This window comes from Phodopus roborovskii, unplaced genomic scaffold (assembly GCF_943737965.1).
Source record: "Phodopus roborovskii unplaced genomic scaffold, PHOROB, whole genome shotgun sequence".
Taxonomy (NCBI): domain Eukaryota; kingdom Metazoa; phylum Chordata; class Mammalia; order Rodentia; family Cricetidae; genus Phodopus; species Phodopus roborovskii.
The window spans coordinates 4295357-4315494 of record NW_026126516.1 but is presented as its reverse complement, the minus strand read 5'-3'; the positions used below and the strand labels follow the sequence as shown (position 1 = coordinate 4315494).

Genomic DNA, 20138 nt, shown 5'->3' with positions numbered 1-20138 from the left:
GTAGGGTCCCAGGACTTAAGGTAGGAATTTCAGCCTCCTTTCCAAGTTTATGGACCAGTACATCCCTGGTACAGTGAGTTAGGTTTGTGCTGCTCACAGCCCTGTACACCCAGAACCATCGATGAAGAAGGACAAAGAGCTCTGGGGTCACCTTTACCCCAGGACAGCAACCTTTAATCAGGAACAAATAAGCTCCATAAAGACAGAGGGGAAAAAATACCTTGCCATACAGACCTTCTCCAGTGAGGCAGGGATCGCCTAAAGACTTCTGCCTACTGACTGTGAGCTGTGCAACCTTTGACCTCTTAGGAAACCTGAAGACTTGAAACTCCCAGTCCACAAGTCCCTTCAAAGAGTCACCACAAGCAAAGGTAGGTTTCCTAACATATAACCTTTATTTCTCATCTTTCTCTGACTTCAATGAGGGTTTGGTGGTTCATCTTGGGGTATACTATTTCCTGGTGTTCCTTGTTTGGTTCAACTTTTGTCTAATGAATTTAAGCAAAGCTTCCACGGCTTCCTCAACAGATGCCCCAACCACTGCCCCAACAGACCCCAGGATGACGTTGGATGATGTAGAGAGTCCAGCAGCCCCTGGGAAGGAGACAGTGCAGTGACACTCAGTGGCCTGAGGCTTAGAGATGCCCAGCTACATTTTTGTCTGAATCCTAGGGCTCTGCATTAGACAGAGATACTCAAAGTGCACCAGAAGGAGAAGACAGACTTGGGTAAACTGAGATACAGGAGGGGGAGCTGTCCAGAGAGCAATGTCCCCTCTACATAGCAGGACAGAGGGGGACACACTGCAGGAGGACACATAAGGTAGGGAAGATTCAGAGCCCAGGCAGCCTGCACCTTGGAGCAGGGCTCCTTCCTGCTTCCACCATCCAGCACCCCTTCTGCCTGCCTGCACACCCCAGCCTCTCTCACACTGACCCAGAGAGTAGCCATAGAACCAGAAGACCCGGGTCCTATGAAAGGTGAGACTGTAGGGAGAGGAAGGGAGGGAGCCTTGTGTAGCTTGGTCTCCAGTCATCTTGCCTGGACTGACACTTACCCACTGACTGCAGTGTGGCTACCAGGCTTCCTGCTGCAACTCCACCCCCATTGGCGAGTGCTGCTGCTGACATCATCTTGGCTGCTGTGGATCCTGCTGCAATACCTGCAGCAGTGAAGCCCACAGCACCCAGGGCAAGGGGAACAGCAATCACAGCCCCAGCTGTGGGGAGAGGAGTTGTGTGGTGTGGGTTCCATGGGAAGACCCACTCAAGAATTCCTTGACTGCTTGAAGGGATCTTTCTATTCTGAGCATCAGGGAAGGGAATCCCAGGGGTAGGGCAGGGAGCCAAGTGGAGGTAAAGAGGTCTGTGGAGGATCTGAAAGAGCCACGGTCTTATCAAGGTGTGTGACAATAAGAAATCATCATCCTTCTCTGGGCTTCTAGCTTGTGAGGGGTTAATTAACTACTGCAGTTTAAGTAACTGTCCCTCCCATTTTTCCAATTAATTTTCTACTTGCTGCTCATCATATACAAGCCTGGAGGAGAAACCAGGCAGGAAACCTTAAGCTCATCCAGGGATGAAGCACAGTCTTGGCCCTCATCTTCACCCAGGCAGCTCCAGAATAAAGGGAAGGCAAGAGCTGGGGTTGAGCCCACAGCAAAGCACAAAGCTCCCACAGCCCCCCAGCAGGTACAAGAAACCTACCTGCTCCTATTGCAGCACCAACCATTGTTCCTGGGGAGAGAAGAGTGGATAGAAGAGATTAGAGATGGCTGATGGCAGTAAGTTTGTGTCAGGGAGCCCAGTTCCCAGACCACACCGGTGCTGAGGGCTACTAACTTTTCTTCATGATGAGATGTGTTGGCAGCAGGTAAGCTTAGGAAGTGACTTAAATCTGAGGAGAGCAGGAAGGACTCTTGTTGGTGAACCAATAGGCAAATGACCCACCCCTTGCAATGGGTCAGAGTCCTGGTGGAGGTTTGAAGGCCTTAGGGAAGAAGGCACCTGTTGATCACTCATCTGCTTATGTCTGAGTAGATGCTTTTCCTTAGATTAATATCTATCCTGACTGACCCTTAACACACACACACACACACACACACACACACACACACACACGCAAGCACACACTTCAAAAATACATGAGTGAGTGAAGACATGAGTGGGAAGTTCAAAGCCGATGGGGGAGCCTCTGGTGCTAGGCCTCAGGTGCTAAATGATGGTGTTCCTCCCTTTTTGCTTGGTGGGAGCCTGGCGTTTGTGTGTTCCAAAGGATTTGTCTAATGGTCACAAAGATGTTAGGTTAGGTAGAGAAGGAGACAGAGAGATGGTTCATGTGGAACAGCACTTGCTCATCTACAGGACTTGAGCTGGGCTCCCAGCACCTGGGGCAGGAATTCACAACTGCCTGTAACTCCTGCCTCAGGGGCCTGAGCAGCCACTTTTGTCCCCTTCACTTACTGTCACACATGAGGCACTTACATACATGTACATGCACATAAAAATTTAAAAACTGAAATATTTTCTGTATTAATTATGCATAAATATCCTTACTCCAATCACATGTGTAGTACAAATTTATTTTCCAGTTGTCATGGTCTGTTTTGCTACCGTGGCTTTCTTTGTTTTGAGGCAGAGTCTTGCTATGTACCCCAAGCTCGCCCAAGACTTAAGGTCATCCCATATCAGCCTTGTGTATGCTGAGACTATAGGTGTGTGCCACAATGCCCAACCTGGGTTAGCTTTGTTGTTATTTTGGTGTTTGTTTATTCTTACCCAGAAAAGCTTATAATACACTTGCAAAACGACCAAGATTTTACTCTTTCTGTTTCTAATTAAAAAAAAAAATGTCCCTGCTAGCTACAACATACATCATCACTTGAATTTTTTTTTAAAGTCTTCTAAGAGGAACACTTTAATGTTAACTTAGTCATATGGCATTTAGTTTGTTACATATAGAATATTTTACATAGGTCTTTATGTCTTAGAGAAGTGCATGATAATGCATCATTCAGGCATTGTCTACCCACCTCTCTGGGGTCCCCCCTCAAAAGGGCCTCAACAGGGTATGTGGTGATCTGAACAGTTGCTGCCCAAAGTCAATGCATCAGCTTCTTTTGTTAGCATAGCTGTGGTGCCCTATGGACAGAAACAGGACTGAGTGTTACGAACATGTTTTCCCACCTGACTAGTTCCACTGCAATGCCTGCCCCAAATAGCACAGAGACGCTGTATTAGATATAATTCTGTTGGCCGGTTACTAGCATTTCTTATTGGCTAGCTCTGTCTTAAATATTAATCCATTTCTATTAATCCATTTCCACATGGTCTCATCTTACCGGAGGGTCCGACATTCTTCTCCCTTGGTCCTATATCTTGAATCTCTTCCATATTGCTTCCTCTCTCCTCCTTTTCTCCTAGTCCTGCCTATCTTGCTTTCCTATTGGCCAACAGTGCTTTATTCATTAACCAAGATGAGAAACATATTTACAGAATGACATCTCCCATTCACCAAGTCTGATGGACAGATAGGCCACTGGCCTCTTGCAGGGTTCCAATACCTGAGCATAGACGCCTCCCCACTTTGAAATCGTTGACATAGACCTGGATGCCCTTGTGCCTTTCCTGGTGTCCCTGACTTCCCCTTGGGATCTCTTCTGTATGTCTCCCTGAGCACTGCAGCTACTGCTCAGGGCAATCTTTTGTTTTGCATTTCCCCCTGCACAATCATAGTTATTGTTAACCGTTTGATCAATCTCCACTAAGTGCGACCCATTCATACCCTCAAACCCTGTCTGGCAGTGATCCTCCGTCAGGCCCAAGGGTGGTTTCTTCACTCCCATGCAGCAGTCTGTTCCTCCATTTGGCCAAGAAGAGGATTTCCAGGAGGTATTTGTAGCCATCCCAGGTCACCGGTAGGTATAAAAATAACTTTGTCTAGGAGACTAATGAAGATTTTTTCAGAGAATGGTGGGTTTAAATCTTTCAATTATACACATCACTGCTTGAAAAGGAGATATGAATTATGAATGGAGACTGTGGCAACCTTTGGTCTTGGACACTAGGGTAGGGAGTTGTCTCCCTTTGAGGGAGGATGAGGACTGCCTCTGCCACAGGGAAATTCCTCCTGGGGCTCCAATAGCTATAAATGCTCTGTGTTTGTAAGGGGTGGGGCAAGTTAGAAGAGACAACCACTTCCTGAAAACAAATAAGACCAGTGAACTATTTCCCTCCCCAAATGTGGCAAGGTCTCTGCTGGACACACAAAGGGAGAAGTCAGCTTACTCTAGTGGGAATGCAGGACAGACAGAATAGGCAGAGGCTTTGGGTTTCTCTGGTGACCTAGCTGGGGCAAGTGTTTAAATTCAGGCTTCCAGGAGTGATCACTGGCTATACAGTGGGGAGGGTGGAGTGTGGGTTTGACATGAGTGGCTCAAACCAGATGCCATGCTACAACTGCTCAGAATGACTGAGCCAACCCCCACCTGGCTGGGATATGAGAGGTCATTTAGGTCAACTCCCCTCCTAGGGCAAAAGGAGGTGAGCTGCTCAGAGATACAGGATGAGGATAGGGCAAGGGCAGTTTCTATTTTCTTTCCTTCCTTTTTCTTTTTTTTCTTTCAGGTTTTTTTTTGTTGTTGTTGTTGTTGTTGTTTTTTGTTTGTTTGTTTTTTTTTGCTTTTTGATACAGAGTTTGTCTGTGTAATTTTGGAGCCCATCCTGGAACTCACTGTGTAGATCAGGCTATCCTGGAATTCACAGAGATCCACCTACCTCTGCCTCCTGAGAGCTGGGATTAAAGGCAAGGGCCACCAAAGTGTTCATGCAGTTTCAGTCTTCACAGATAGACTCATTTCACAAGAGAACTCACCTATATCATGTGTCTCTGTAACAAGATGTCTGGAGAAAGAGGTCAGCCTAACCCACCAAAGCTCAGATACGAAGGAGGTCAAGTCACTGCTCAGCCTTTACCATGAAAAGTCACACATGATTTCAAGGGGATGATAAGGGTTGCAACAATTGGTTTTATTTCTTATTTCCAATTTGACATTTGTTGTTGCCTGATTGGCCCCTGGGTTTAACAGATCCTCATCTTCCTTGGAAAACCAGGGAAGTGATGGTCCTGGATCCATGCCCTCTTCTCAGAGGAAAGAAGGGCTGGAGGATTTGTTGATGCCCACCACACTAGCTACAATGGCAGAATCTCCTAAGCCCAGGAGGACAGATCGTCTCCTGGAGGTAACTTCTCACAATCTGAGTTAAACAAGCTGGGAGGTATCATCTCTGCTTCCCTGTCCTCTTCTCTGAGGACAGAAGGGTTGGAACTACCAGAGATGCCCATCACACTGGCCACAAGGGCAGTTCCTGCAGACCCCAAGAGGACTTGAGATGGCATGGAAAGTCCGGCAGCTCCTGCAGGAGAAACAAAGGATGATAAATGCAACAATGGGTGAAACTATGGGTTCAGAGATGGTCCTAGTTGGCAATGTCACTAAGGATGGCCCGATGTACAAGTCTCACAATATCCCGCACAATATCCCGCAATATCCCACAATATTTCAAAAGGCCCCAGGATCTGTGTCTAGCAGAGTTACTTATTCATGGAACTGTTCCACTCAGGAACTCCAGGGAAAATCAATCTAGCCGGAAAACACCCCCCTCTGTAGGGAAGAAGACTGGACCCCAGGTGGAGGTTTGAACCCCAGGTAAGCTGGTCAGGGCCCCCCCCCCTCCACCTCCTCAGCTAAAACCCAGAAGGAAGGTAAAGCAGAGGCTGAGAACCTGGGCTGTGTCTTCCCTCCCTCTGTCCTCCTGCCATGACACTTACCCACTGACTGCAGAGTGGCCACCAAGCCACCAGCTGCAACTCCGCCCCCATTAGCAATAGCTGACAGGGACATCATCTTAGCTGCTAGAGATGAGGCAGCAATCCCTGTCCCAGTGAAGCCCACAGCACTCAGCACTGGGGGCACAGCAGCTACAGTCATGGCTGTGGGAAGAGGAGCTGAGTCAGGTGGCTTTGTGGAAAGGGACCCCACAATACTGGGTCTACCCTGGGGGACCTGCTGGGGTCTGCAGAAGGAGAGAATGACAGGGAAGACTGGGTCAAGGCCTTCCCCCTTCCCTCAAAGGCTTCCTTGGAGGAGCCCAGAGGGCAAAGGTACAATGTGAGGCTGGAGGCAGGCTCTGAACCAGAGAGCCAGGCAGGAGTTAGCAGCCAGGGAGAGTAGGAAGAGATACATGTTTGTTCCTGAAGATGGAGTCCTGGGCTGGCTCTGATTGGCAGCAAGACCTTCAGGAAAGGTGCTGTTGGGGCCTCAGTGTCTGTCTAGTCTAATGCTGGGATCAGAGAGTGGCCCAAAGTTAGTGTTATAGAGGGTCACATCTTGCCCGGGACAAAGGAGATGCAGGGACACAACTGTTGGGGCTGGAGGAGGCCTCCCAGAGCATTGTGTGTCTCCACTGAGCATGTCAAGACCCATGAAGCTCAGGGTGCGTGCATACCTTGTCTAGAACATTCCTACTCTGCTTATCTCAGTTCTAGAGACACATGGGAATCTCTAAATGAGCTCAACAAGGTCATTGTTTAAAGAAGCAATTAGGAGTTCAGAGGAGTTTACATGCATTCACCAGGCCTAAGGTGACTATTCTCACACAAGGTGGTCCATACCTACTTGAGATGTGGCCTGTGGCTTCATACACTCCCTCCTTATTTCAGGTCCTTCTTTCTAGACACTTCCATCATCCTATATTCACCTTTGCCCCACCACCTCTGGGGAAACCTATCTGGACGAGATGGGTGGCTTCCTGGCTCCCTGCTTCCAGGGAGGACTAGGAGTGGACTGGCACCCTTCCCTGAAGACACTTACCTCCCCCAAGCACAGCAACAGCAGCCTTGGCTAGAATGGAAAAGAGCATCCTGTGAGAAAATTGCCACTGTCCCCTCCCCCACACAGCTCACAAGGAGGAATGAGCCCTGTCTGTCCTTCCCTGAGAGAGAGGACCCAAGTGCATCTGTGTGCCCTGAGCAGGGACTGGCAGCTGACCTCTGGAGAACACAGAGATCTTTGCTCTGTTTTTTGGCATTTGCATGCTTTCTGTGAGCCTGCACAGGGGAAGGAAGTCTGAAGTCATCATTTCTTTTCTCTGCAGCCCAAAGCTGGGAGGTTCAGTGAAAACAAACCAAAACGAAGCTAAAAAAGGCTGGGGATATACGCTGGAAAGAGAGTGGCTTTCCTGGATTCCATGGAAAACAAAACAAACAAAACAAAACAAAACAAAACAGAAAAAAAAAAAAAACCCACCAACTGTTCTTGTGGGTCTCCCTGGACCCCGTGATAGACTCTCTCAATGAGCACAGAGTACTGGAGCTCTAATGAGGAGCCCTGGCTTGAGTGATGTAGGGCTAAGCCTCAACTACCACAGAGAGCAGACAACAGGCAGGGGGTCATGTGCTGCTTTTGACTCCTGAAAGCCAAAAACCAGTGAGGCACTTCCTCCAACAAGAACACTCCTCCTAATCTTCCTAAACACTTCTACCAACTAGTGACCCCAGTCAAACATGTGAGCCTTTGGGTTCCATTCTCAGTCAAACCACAAAAGCTACCATGGTGGGTTCTTCCCTTCAGAGCACAGATACTAACTGATTAGAGCAGAAGCCGGGTTAGTGTTTGCCAGCGTGGGTTACCAGATACCCTGTTTTGTAACACAAACTCTAGTTAGTGTTCATAATAAATAATCAGGGACAGATAGTGGAGCTAAAGATGAAGATCAGAGAAGCAGAATGGCCAGCCACTAGTGAGTTCTCCCCTCCACCAACACTCAGACAGAAGGGGTGACCCACTCAACCTCAGACTGCTCCAGACTGCATTGCAATGTCCTCAGACTTTACTGCAATCCAGCAAACCTGCACCTGCCTTGAGCTCCTGTCTCCTCTGGCCTCATATTCCTCTCTAGTTTGGGGATTAAAAGCATGGGATCCCAGTTGCTGAGATCACCCTCGAGTGAGTTCTGTTTCTCTTTTAGACTGAATCAATTTCATGTAGCCCAGGGTGGCCTTGAACTAACAGAGATCCGTGTGCCCCTGTCTCCTGAGTGCTGTTTTTTAGGGTGTGCACCACCACTCCCTGGCCTCTGTTGATTTCCGGTGTGGCTGGTGGCGTTAAAGATGCTTACCAGCGTTGCCTGACCTTTATTGCTAACTTGTGCAGCTAGCTTTGCACCCTGATATTTAGGCAAACTTTGTTGATTAGATCAAAACAAATCACTTCAGCCTTTGGCCCTGCAGGAGGCAGGACATCTCCAGATTACAGAGTGGCACTCATTGTAGGGTGTACTTGTACTAAGGTCAAGCACCTGAGATGCAGACATGTTATCAGAATCTTCCTGTTTTCTATTTGGTTTTTCCTGACAGGGTTTCTCTTTGTAGCCTTGGCTCTCCTGTACCGCACTCTGTAGACCAGGCTGGCCTTGAACACAGAGACCTGCCTGCCTCTTATAGGCATTGACTACCACTGACTGCCTGAACACTACTAAACAGACATGTTTGGATGAAGTAAGGCACCATTTCATTGTTTACTCCTCCAGGAAGCCTTCCTGGATTCCCCTGGACAGAATTCATTACTCTAGACACTGAGCAACCATACTGAGCCATATTTAGGTACATATGAACTCTGCTCCCAACACTGTCAGTCCACAGGCAGCATGCAGGATCCTGGTCACCTGCAGCCACAGTGGCCAGGATTCCAAACTCTGAAGCTTGTAGGGCCAGAGGGTCAAAGGTAACCCAGAACGTTTAGCCAGCTCTCTAGTGGCCTATGGATAAAGGCAGGAGAATAAAAGCCAGGCTTGTACAGGGAGAGGCTGAGTGGCTGGAGGAGAGCCATTGTGGGAGTCTCTAAGTGGAGGGGATGTGGACCCAGGGCCTCAAGAAGATGGCTGGAAGGCATTTACTGCCCACCTGTACTGGTAAGCAGGGGAGGTGGTTGTCAGGCTGCCCGGACCATGAGACAGGAAGACCCTCCTGCAAAGCAAAGGGTACTATCTGTCTGCTTGCTAGCATGCAAGCTCAACTGATGGCGACAGGGTAGCCAAGCCTGTTGGGAGTGTCAGATCTTCAGCCTGGGCCTCTCCCACCATCACCCCCACAGCCCTACTGTTTCCAGAGCCCTGAATTTCCTTTCTATTTCCTGTCCCTGGCAGAAGGAAAAGCCCTACAATTCCTCCCGCCCAGGGCCTTGGAACAATGGTCCTTTCAGGTCACAGAGGCATAATATTGACAGACATTGTGCCTTGTTCCAATAATTTCAGCACTCAGGCATCTGGCAGGGAAATTGTCACAAGCTTAAATGGCAATCCTCCTGGGTTACAAACATAGCACCTCTTGAGTTGGCCTGAGGTATAGAGTGAGTCCTGTCTCCAAAATGAAAGGGAGACCATGTTACCTTCTTCCCAGGCCATTAGAACAAGTCAAGGAACTTACCAAAGCAATAGACTCCCAATTAAGGCATGAATGCATGCAATAAAATTCTACTCAATAAAATTGTATTGATTTTACATGATCTACTCTTCTGGATTCCCTAACCATCTGCGTTTCTGACAAACAGAAAGCAAAGCAAGCTGTGCCTTGTCATAGTTCTCCACTAAGAATTGGGGCCCAAGGAGGAGTGTGTGATAAGCAGGGCCACTCACCTGCAGTGGGGCAAACCGCTAACACAGAGGCAGGGCAGGCCGACAGGATGGTGCCAGCCTTGAGTGCCCCCAAGGAAGATGCAAGTACAGATGCTCCAGAGCCCAGGGCAGTCTGGGCTAACAGGTTGAGCCCTGGTGAGAGAAGGTCACAGTTGAGGAAGAAGTCAGAAGCCAATCCCCCATGAAATGCCTGATGTGGAGTCTAGAGAAACCCCCAGTGTCTCTGCCCTGGGAATAGAAAGGAAAGGAGCAGTTGCTGCACAGAAGGTTGAGTGTGGATTTAGAAGTCAGGTCTGCTGGGTTCTTGTAAGGACACCGGGGACAGTGTGAGAAAAACCATGGAATGAACCAGTGTTAGCCCTTGAGAACTAAGAGCCATACAAATATTAAAACTGCCTGCAGAAACACACATACATATACACACAGTGACACCAAAGGCTGAAAATGGGGTTGAAAGAGAGGCTATCGGGGAGGAGAATCAAGGAATAAGAATGGAGAGGGTCCTACACAAACTGGAGGACAGAAGTGAACTTTCTTGAAATTGACACCCTGATTGTAGATACAGAAGGAGAAACAAAAACAAAAGAAAAAAAAAAAGTGAATTCTTGTACTAAGTCCCAGGATACATCACCAAGAATATATCACCCAGGTGAAGAGCCCAGGAACTGAGGTCTCAGAGGAGGGCCTTATGAAGCATGTAGGTCTGTGGTTTTAGAGACTCAAAGCCCACGACCACACCGGGGTCTTACCTCCCTCAAGCTTTTCAGAGATGAGGGGACCATGGAAGTATGACACTAGGCAGTTTTAAAGTCAGAATGTTGCCCTCTCCATCACTATCTCCTCACTCCCCATTCTTGACTCTTTCTTTGTCACTCACCCTGTGAACCAGCTAGAATTGTGCCAGAGACTGCCCCTCCAGCTTTGACCATGGCTGCTGAAGCTGTGATCTTAGAGACAAGGGAAACCACCAGTGTGCCTGTTCCAGACAACGCCATGGAGCTCAGCAGAGATTCCAAATATTACTGAAACCTGTGAAAAGAAGTGGAGTTTTGTTGAGGAGTTTGGGGCCCCAGGGCTGGATTTCCATCAACCAACCTAAAACTCCTAAGGCTCCTGGGTGGATAGAGCTCCTGGCCAGAATTTGTGGTTAAAGGTGGGCTTGGTGCAAGTTTTCGGGTGCAATATCCTGCAACAGTTAAGCAGATGGGGGAACAGGTACCATTTCAGGCACTACAAGTTATTTTCTTGGGAGCTTGTGGTGGCTCCGTGACAACAAAAGGAGTATGTGAGAGGGACTGTACACTGGCCTCCTTTCAGACTTTAAGGCCCATGCCACCAAGGCTATGGGTTTCAGGAAAGAGCTGTGTGGCCTCTGGCCTTACCCACTACAGATTTCCTGAGTATGCCCAAATGACAACCACCATCAACCTCAATCATCCCCTCCCACCCACCGTTCCACTGGATCCTCGATGCGTTTCTGGAAAATTTAGTTCCTTTCAAAGTGGAAAATCCAATGTTGTTTGATGATATACCTAGAGTTTCAAGGCAGCCAATTAAATAAGTTTCGTTTTCTCTGGCTCTCTTCACGCAAAAAAAAAAAAAAAAAAAAAAAAAAAAAAAAGTGTGGTTGAAAACACACCATGTGATCCAAGGTAGCCAATGGATTAGGTTTCGATTTCCCTGCTCTTTCCAGTCTGAAAAATCCACTTTGGTGGAAGACACACCCAAATATCCAGGGTAGCCAATGAGATCAGTTTCCTTTTCCCTGCTCTGTGCAGTCTGGAAAATTCCACTGTGGCTGAAGAAGCTGTGATGGAAGGCAGCTAATGAGATAGGTTTCAATTTCCTTTCTCTCTCCAGATCTTTTAGGTTGGAATGAATGTCCTACTATTATGTCACTGAGGACGTCTGTGTTTGCAGTGTTTTGTAACATATTATTTCTTTGGCAGGTCTATTTTTGTTTTGTTTATGTTTTTGTCTTCTTTCTTTCTTTTCTCCCAGCCATGATAGTGATGTGGTAGAAATTTGAAGTAGCAAAAATGACACTATGAAGATTACCTAGTAATCTTGTTTAGGAAATGTTAAGTGGAATTTAACTAAAGGAGTCCAACATGACTAGAAGAAGGTGTGTGGTATACAACTAGGTCTGTTTTAGATGGTAAAAAAAGAAAAGTTATACCATAATTGGTGTTTAGGGTGTCTGAGACAGTTTCTGATATTGTTCATCAAGAGTGACACCAGCCACCAATTAGGCCACATTCCCATAACAACAGGAGACAACCCTGACTCCCATCCCCTCATCAAAGAACATGCTCTAAGGGGCAGCTCAAGAAAGCAATGCAAGGTCATAACTGCCATTGAGTCCTGGTGCCCCAGCAAGTCCCCTGACCTCTATCAGGAAAGGCTTAACTCTACAGATGGGCAAGATGGGTTTGTAACACAGCCCATGAAGAATCAGCTTCTGGGCAGTGGGCAGGGAACAGAGTTCATAGTGTTGTCACACTAAGATTTTTTTTTTCTGTCCAGGTTGTTAGGGAAAAAGGAAAAAGCACACACTTTCCTGATGATTTCACTCTTTATTTTCTCTTGTTGAATTCTGCTAGCTCTCTTTGTTCTTCACAGATTATAAAGACCCGTACAATCTTTCAGGCATTACATCTGAAGGTCACATACCATTGTTTAAGTGAATGATAAGAAACACAGTTGTAATAAATCCAGATCAATTGTCACCAGCAGGAGCACTTTCTCTCAGTGAACTCCCTAATCAATGGGTTGTACCCGTGTGCCCTGAAAGTAAACATTTCTGTTCAGTGCTAGATACAGGTTTATTTTATCTTGCATGCTTAACTGACAGGCCACAGCTGACCCATGGGTCACCTGAAGTTAGAAAATGTTGTGGAGATGGACAGAGAGAACAAGTTAGCATTCAGTTATAGAGGAGCAAGACATAGAGACCCATAACTTGGCACATTTTTGTGAATACATGAAGTCTTAAAACATCATACCGGAATCCAGACATCAATTTTGTAGGGTCAGGCCATTGGATAGTGTTGGTGTATTTTTTGTCTTTGTTGTGTTATTAAAAGCAGTGTACTTTGTCTAAAGTTGATGTTTTAAAATGTGTTCAAGATTTTTATAAGTGTTTTGTTTTTGTTACATTAAAGGTGTTTTGAGTCTTGTAAAAAAACAAACAAACAAAAGAACAAATAAACAGAATGCAGAGGAGGCCATGTACAGTGGCTGTTGACCCTCCTTTTGTTCTCATGAAGGCACTTATCTTCAAAGTTATGTACCTAGAAGGAAGGTACCCAAAGTCCTGACTGCCCTTGTAGCCTAGAGATTAGGAAAAGTAAGTTGCAAGTGTTAAGAGTAGTGTAGTCAGAGCATGCCATTTGTATGCAGCTGGACCTCGCTGGTTTGTGCCTAATGTCTGTGCTATGGAGCCCTCAGCCATGGAGCAAATCACTTGCAGTCTGAAATGGTTCCTGATTCCCCATCTGTTTAACAGGTGAAGGATCTTTCACCCCAAGGCTGAGACAGGCCCACTGTTACCACCAACTCTGACGGGGTGCTCTATCTACTCTGGATCCTCAGGTTTTTCACATTGGTTGATAAAACTCCAGCTCTGGATCCCCAACCTCATCATCAAAGAGCCACTTCTTTTCCAGGTGTGGGTCCTATTTGGAACATCTCCATGGCTTTCCTTGTCCCAAGGGTAACAGCTTCGGCAGCCATGGCCAAAGCTGGAGGGACAATCTCTAGTACCATGATAACTGGCTCACGGGTTGAGTGCCCATGGAAAGCTCCAGAATGGGGATAGTCTGCAACAGGGAAAGACCTAACCCTGTCTTCCTGCTCATTCTCTCCTTCTGCAGACCCCAGCAGGTCCCCCCAGGGTAGACCCAGTATTGTGGGGTCCCTTTCCACAAAGCCACCTGACTCAGCTCCTCTTCCCACAGCCATGACTGTAGCTGCTGTGCCCCCAGTGCTGAGTGCTGTGGGCTTCACTGGGACAGGGATTGCTGCCTCATCTCTAGCAGCTAAGATGATGTCCCTGTCAGCTATTGCTAATGGGGGCGGAGTTGCAGCTGGTGGCTTGGTGGCCACTCTGCAGTCAGTGGGTAAGTGTCATGGCAGGAGGACAGAGGGAGGGAAGACACAGCCCAGGTTCTCAGCCTCTGCTTTACCTTCCTTCTGGGTATTAGCAGGGGAGGTGGGGGGGGGAGGGTCCCTGACCAGCTTACCTGGTGGTGTTCAAACCTCCACCTGTCTTTTACCTTGGGTCCCCCCTTCCTTCCACACAACCAGAGTGGCCATAGTTATGGAGGCTCAAGGAGGAATTTCCCAGAGGCAGTCCTCATCCTCCCTCTAAGGGAGTTATCCCCTTCCCAGTGTCCAAGACCAAAGGTTGCCCCTGTCTCCATTCCTGATTCATATCGCCTTTCCAGGCAGTGATGTATATAATCAGAAGATTCAAAACCACTATTCTCTGAACAACTTCAGGCCCTTGTTAGTCTTCTAGAGACAGTTATTTATACCTACCAGTGACCCAGGATGAATGTCAACAGCTCCTGGACACCATCTTCTTCATTAAAGGCAGGGACAGACTGGGTCATGGGAGTGGGCCTGACAGGGCCTGACAGAGGATCACTGCCAGACAGTGTAGTCCAGTCAGAGTGGGTTTTCTCTCAGCCTGACCTGACTGGGACTCCAACACTGCCCAAGATAAGGAGGCTTTGAAGAGGTTTTGCCAGGTCATTTGTCATGTATTGAAGGCAGCTGTTAGAGACATTTCCAAGCTGTCTAAGGCGATGGAGGCAATATAAGAGTCCCAGGAATCACCTACTGGTTTCCCAAAGGGCTTGTGTGAGCCTACCTCATGCTTCACTCCCATAGACCCAGAGGGACCAGAAAAGCAGCCAGCAACCATGTGGGTTTTGTCATGCAGTCAGGCCCAGGTGGTAGAAAGAAACTCCTGATGTTAGAAGGGTTTGAGGGTATGAATGGGTGGCACTTACTGGAGATTGATCAAACGGTTAACAGAAACTATGATTGTGCAGGGGAAAATGCAAAACAAAAGATTGCCCTGAGCAGTAGCTGCAGTGCTCAGGGAGACATACAGAAGAGATCCCAAGGGGAAGTCAGGGACACCAGGAAAGGCACAAGGGCATCCAGGTCTATGTCAACGATTTCAAAGTGGGGAGGCGTCTATGCTCAGGTATTGGAACCCTGCAAGAGGCCAGTGGCCTATCTGTCCGTCAGACTCAGTCCTGTTTCTGTCCATAGGGCACCACAGCTATGCTAACAAAAGAAGCTGACACATTGACTTTGGGCGGGAACTGTTCAGACCACCACATACCCTGTTGAGGCCCTTTTGAGGGGGGACGCCAGAGAGGTGAGTAGACAATGCCTGAATGATGCATTATCATGCACTTCTCCTGGAACAGCCCCATGCCTGTTTCTAAAACCTGAGCATCAATCCAGCCAGGCTGCTGCCAGACAACAACCCAACAGAGCCTGGAAGTGGCTGATGCAGTCCAAGTCATCAGTGTTGTTCTTTTGCTATAATTATTGCCTATGAAACACAGACATGTGACTCAGCGACCACGTGGAGTTTATTGAGAGAGGGGAGACTAAGGGCGGTAGCTGGTGGCCACCGAAAGCAGGGAAGAAAGAGAGAGAGAGAGAGAGAGAGAGAGAGAGAGAGAGAGAGAGGCATTCTTGGTGAACTTGCTTTAAAACGGAAACTTGGGCATGTGTAATTGAGTCCCCTGGCAGCCAGATAAAGCTTGAACAGCCAGGCAATTCATGATGTAGAAGACATGGCCATGAGCATCCTGCCCATCATCAGGGGGCGGGGTCAGCAGATTGCTGGTTCCCAACTATCAGACCTGACCCAAGAGATGCCCACACACTTATCTCTCTCTGTGTGATCCCTGATAGACTTCTCCATGCCTTCCATGCCCCATATTCCTTGATCTTTTCATGTATTCTTGTAAGATCAGATCCTGGTACCTGTCACCACAGTGAATAGTGTTCTGTGACAAAATTGTTTCATTAATGCCAGAGTCCTCCTGCCTCAAAGCCCTTTTCTATGTCTTTGTGGAGTCTATGCAGCACAGCACTTTGCATCACAAGGGCGATGATCACACATCTTGTATATGAGTGTGGTCAGGGTCCCAGGACATGAGGCAGGAATTTCAGCCTCCTTTGCAAGTTTATAGACATTGTAAGTTGGTGACCATGTTTGATTCTATCTCCTCCCCAGGCATCAGGGCAGTAGTTTAGTCCAATGCATCCCTGGTACAGTGAGTTAGCTCTGTGCTACTCTGGTCAAAGCCCTGCACATCCAGAACCATGAACAAAGAAGGACCAAGAGCTCTCTCTGGGGTCAATTTTTTGGCCCTCTCACCTTTGACCCAGGTCAGGAACCTCTGTTAGCCCAACTTTAATCAGGAACAAATAATTTACATAAGCCCCCCCAAGCCACCAAGTCTCAGAGACCATGTCCATTAAGGCAGGGACCACCTTAAGCCTCATTCCTACAGACTGTTGTGTCCAACCTCTCACCTCCCTTTGACCTCCTGCCCGAGTCTCTTAGGAAACCTGAAGACTTGAAACTCCTAGTCCACAAGTCCCTTCAAAGAGTCACCACAAGCAAAGATAGGTTTCCTAACATATAACCTTTATTTCTCATCTTTCTCTGATTTCAGTGAGGAATTTGGAGGATCATCTTGGGGTACAGGGTCTCGTGGGTAGTACTTATGGTCTTTGGGTTTCCCTGTTTGAGGTGTCATCTCCCAAGTTCAAAGCAAGGCTCCAGCAGCTGCCCCAATAGACCCCAGGATGACGTTGGATGATGTAGAGAGTCCAGCAGCCCCTGGGAAGGAGACAGTGCAGTGACACTCAGTGGCCTGAGGCTTAGAGATGCCCAGCTACATTTTTGTCTGAATCCTAGGGCTCTGCATTAGACAGAGATACTCAAAGTGCACCAGAAGGAGAAGACAGATTTGGGTATACTGAGATACAGGAGGGGGAGCTGTCCAGAGAGCAATGTCCCCTCTACATAGCAGGACAGAGGGGGACACACTGCAGGAGGACACACAGGTAGGGAAGATTCAGAGCCCAGGCAGCCTGCACCTTGGAGCAGGGCTCCTTCCTGCTTCCACCATCCAGCACCCCTTCTGCCTGCCTGCACACCCCAGCCTCTCTCACACTGACCCAGAGAGTAGCCATAGAACCAGAAGACCCGGGTCCTATGAAAGGTGAGACTGTAGGGAGAGGAAGGGAGGGAGCCTTGTGTAGCTTGGTCTCCAGTCATCTTGCCTGGACTGACACTTACCCACTGACTGCAGTGTGGCTACCAGGCTTCCTGCTGCAACTCCACCCCCATTGGCGAGTGCTGCTGCTGACATCATCTTGGCTGCTGTGGATCCTGCTGCAATACCTGCAGCAGTGAAGCCCACAGCACCCAGGGCTATGGGAGCCGCAACCACAACCAGAGCTGTGGGGAGAGAAGTTGTGTGGTGTGGGCTCAGGTGGGAAGACCCACTCTGGCCCTCATCTTCACCCAGGCAGCTCCAGAGTAAAGTGGATGGCAAGAGCTGGGGTTGAGCCCACAGCAAAGCACAAACCTCCCACAGCCCCCCCCCCCGCCCCAAAGCAGGTACAAGAAACCTACCTCCTCCTACTGCAGCACTGACCAGTTCTCCTGGGGAGAGAGGGAGAGAGGGGTGGGTAGAAAAGATTAGAGTCAGCTGATGTCAGTCAGTTCTTGCCAGGCTTGTGTCATAGAGCCCAGTTCCCAGCCCACTGAGGGTGAGGGTTACTAACCCAGCATGGTGAGATGTCTTTGTAGCTGGTAACCTTAGGAAGTGACTTACATCTGCCTTGGGAAGCAGATGGTGAACCAATAGGGGTATGGCCCACCCCTTGCAATGAGTCAGCAGTCAGCCTCCTGGTGGATGTTCGAAAGCAATGGTGGAAGAAGCTTCTCTGGTCCCCCCCCCACACACACACTCATTTACATATCCTCTGAGTGACTCTCCTCTCCCTCTCTTCCCCGCTGTGCCCTCCCCTCCCCTCTCCCCTCTCCCCCTCCATCCCTCCCTCCTCTTCCTCTCCTCCCCGCTGTTCCTTCCCCAGCCCCCCCCCCTCCTCTCTCTTACACACACACCTGTGTTTTACATTTCACATTTTCTATCCTCTTCACAGGGTAGCTTTACAGGGGTGTGGGAAGTGGAAGGAGTCTGTGTAGCACAGGTGTAGTGACACAAAGTAATTATTTTTGGAGATCTATTTTGCTCCTCTGAGCAGATGGCCAGCCACAGTCTGAGAATCGTGATGTCCAATGTTTGGGTCTTTCTTCTTATTATATCTTACATTCTTGCTCCACATTCCATGGATGTTTGGGCTCAAACTTTAAATGCAAGTTCCCCAGTGTCTAGTGGTATCAACTTTGTGCTCCTTGAGGGGCATGGGGGCTGGGAGAGGTTAAAATAAGACGAATAAGCCACTATCCGTGTGCACATGTCAAGCTAATAGTAAAACATACATAGTTAGCCTTTTATATATAGAACACAAATGTGTCCTGTTGTTTTGGTTTGTTTGAGGCTGGGTTTCTTTGTGTAATATTGGCTGTCCACCAACTCACTAGGTTGGCTTTGAATCAGAGATCTACCTGTCTTTTCCTCCCTAGTGCTATGTTGAAGACAGGGATGCATGGTAATACATGTGTTTTACTAATACAAAATATTAAAGTGGTGGGTAAATGGAAAACATAAAACTTAAAAAGGAAAGGAAAGGTGTAATGAGAAAAATAAAAAGATCCCAACTAAGGAAGGGACTCTAGGCTATGCGACAGGAAGTCATGAGCAGTTCCCACAAAAAGAGGGGGGCCTGAGCTCATCACCAACTGTGTAAACATCACTCCCCACCTCATTGTCTTTTGGAAAACAGGGAGCCAAGTAGCTTCTAGACCTGCAGGTGGTAAATCCCCCAGACCCTAAGGATGTCCTTAAAGGAACAGGGAACTAGATAACCTCTCCCAGACCCCAGGATGTGTTAATCAATCCCACCTGAGCAGAGGACAGTTAAGGCTCCTTTGCTAAATACCCTTTGTCTTGCAATTATATTCTGTGGAAACTTTGTAACTTTGTGCACTAAGAAATCCCTGTAACCACGGAAACTTTGTGAGATCAGGGGGTCTCACAACCCCCTTCCTGTTCTTTGCTCTTTAAAAACACCTTACGTTCTCCAACAGAGTGAAGCCCCAGCTAGCTGGTTTTTTTTGTAAACAAACACCTTCTTGTGTTTGTATTTGGGCGTCTGGCTCCTCAAAGCTTTGGGGGTCTCTTGGTGGGAACAACAAAGGACATGACTGCTTCTAGGCATGCTGGAAGAGAAGTTTGTTACAGACATGGGTGTGAACATAGTCAGAGGTATGGATATCTGGAAGAGTCCAGAGTGGACATGAGCAGACTGAGCTGGTCCCTGTAGGAAGAGGATGGGGGTGGGGATGGAGGTGGGGGGAAGAATGGGGGGGTCCAGGTATCACAGCCAGGAGGTCAAAGGTATGAAATGGTGGGTAACCAAAATGTCTGGATTATACAGGGAAGAGCCACTGGGGGAAGGGCAGCCCAGCCCCTGGGCTGGAGAATTCCAGGTAGAGGGTAGGGTATGCTAGTCCATAGCCATTAATGGGTAGCAGCTGAGAGAGCCTGGGAGAGCCTGGCTGCCAGGTCTGCTTTGGTAAAACAGCCTTTTGTCCTGGGTATGAGATCTAATACCTGTAAGAACTGTTGGAGGACAGACTTTTAGGATGCTGTCCTTTGCAGATTCCATAGCTTTTGGAAAATGTCACAGTGTACATTGTGGGGACTGTTTCTCTGCTTTAGTTTTGAGGCTGAGGACTTCAACCTTCTCCAGTGAGAAACTCTCAGCACTCAGACGTAAAGGAAAATAAATCATGGTTTGTAGAGGGCTGGGCACTGTCATAACCTTAGCAACGCTTTTTAATTATTTTTCATTAATGTTAAAGTCTATTGTATCAGGGTCTAAAACTTGCCTTCGAGCCTGGCAGCTGTATCTTGAGCAGCCCTGTGCTGAAGTGAGGCACTACGGGACTGGCGAACACAGCACTTTGAGTACAGGCTTAGTTATGTTGTGGATCAGGCAAGAAAAATGCATCAAGGCTAACAGTAGGTACTTAATAACTTGCAACTTCTCCTGCACCCAAACTAGATAGAGATTACGCGAACACTTGCGCTCCCTAGTGTCCAGGAAGGAGCTCCAAGAAGCTGCCTAAGTGATAAACAAGAAGAAACGCTGGGTACCACAGCCCAGCCCTTATGGCTCCCGCCCACGTTCTAGTACAGTGCCAATCAGACAGCTAGTTCCGTATGGAGGCGGTACTTCCTCCTGTGGCGTGTATGCGTGCCTGAAGTC

At 48.1% G+C, this 20138-nt stretch overlaps 2 protein-coding genes and 1 pseudogene across 2 annotated transcripts; all 3 read right to left on the bottom strand.

The window, feature by feature from the left end:
* Nucleotides 1-348: 348 nt before the first annotated feature.
* Nucleotides 349-3392, bottom strand: LOC127231017 (interferon alpha-inducible protein 27-like protein 2A; annotated as a pseudogene).
* A 1616-nt stretch (nucleotides 3393-5008) lies between these two features.
* LOC127231099 (interferon alpha-inducible protein 27-like protein 2) lies at nucleotides 5009-10759 on the bottom strand. Its single transcript, XM_051196528.1, has 5 exons — nucleotides 10570-10759; nucleotides 9693-9824; nucleotides 6872-6901; nucleotides 5830-5991; nucleotides 5009-5414 (listed from the first exon to the last, which is right to left on the bottom strand). The coding sequence occupies exons 1-5, from the start codon at nucleotides 10685-10687 to the stop codon at nucleotides 5209-5211; spliced, it is 648 nt and encodes a 215-aa protein (XP_051052485.1). The 5' UTR covers nucleotides 10688-10759; the 3' UTR covers nucleotides 5009-5208.
* A 5597-nt stretch (nucleotides 10760-16356) lies between these two features.
* Nucleotides 16357-17579, bottom strand: LOC127231102 (interferon alpha-inducible protein 27-like protein 2A). The gene is given in 4 exon segments (XM_051196530.1): nucleotides 16357-16572; nucleotides 17035-17196; nucleotides 17374-17403; nucleotides 17526-17579. Coding segments are annotated over 4 exon segments (393 nt in total). The 5' UTR covers nucleotides 17533-17579; the 3' UTR covers nucleotides 16357-16378.
* Nucleotides 17580-20138: the final 2559 nt, after the last annotated feature.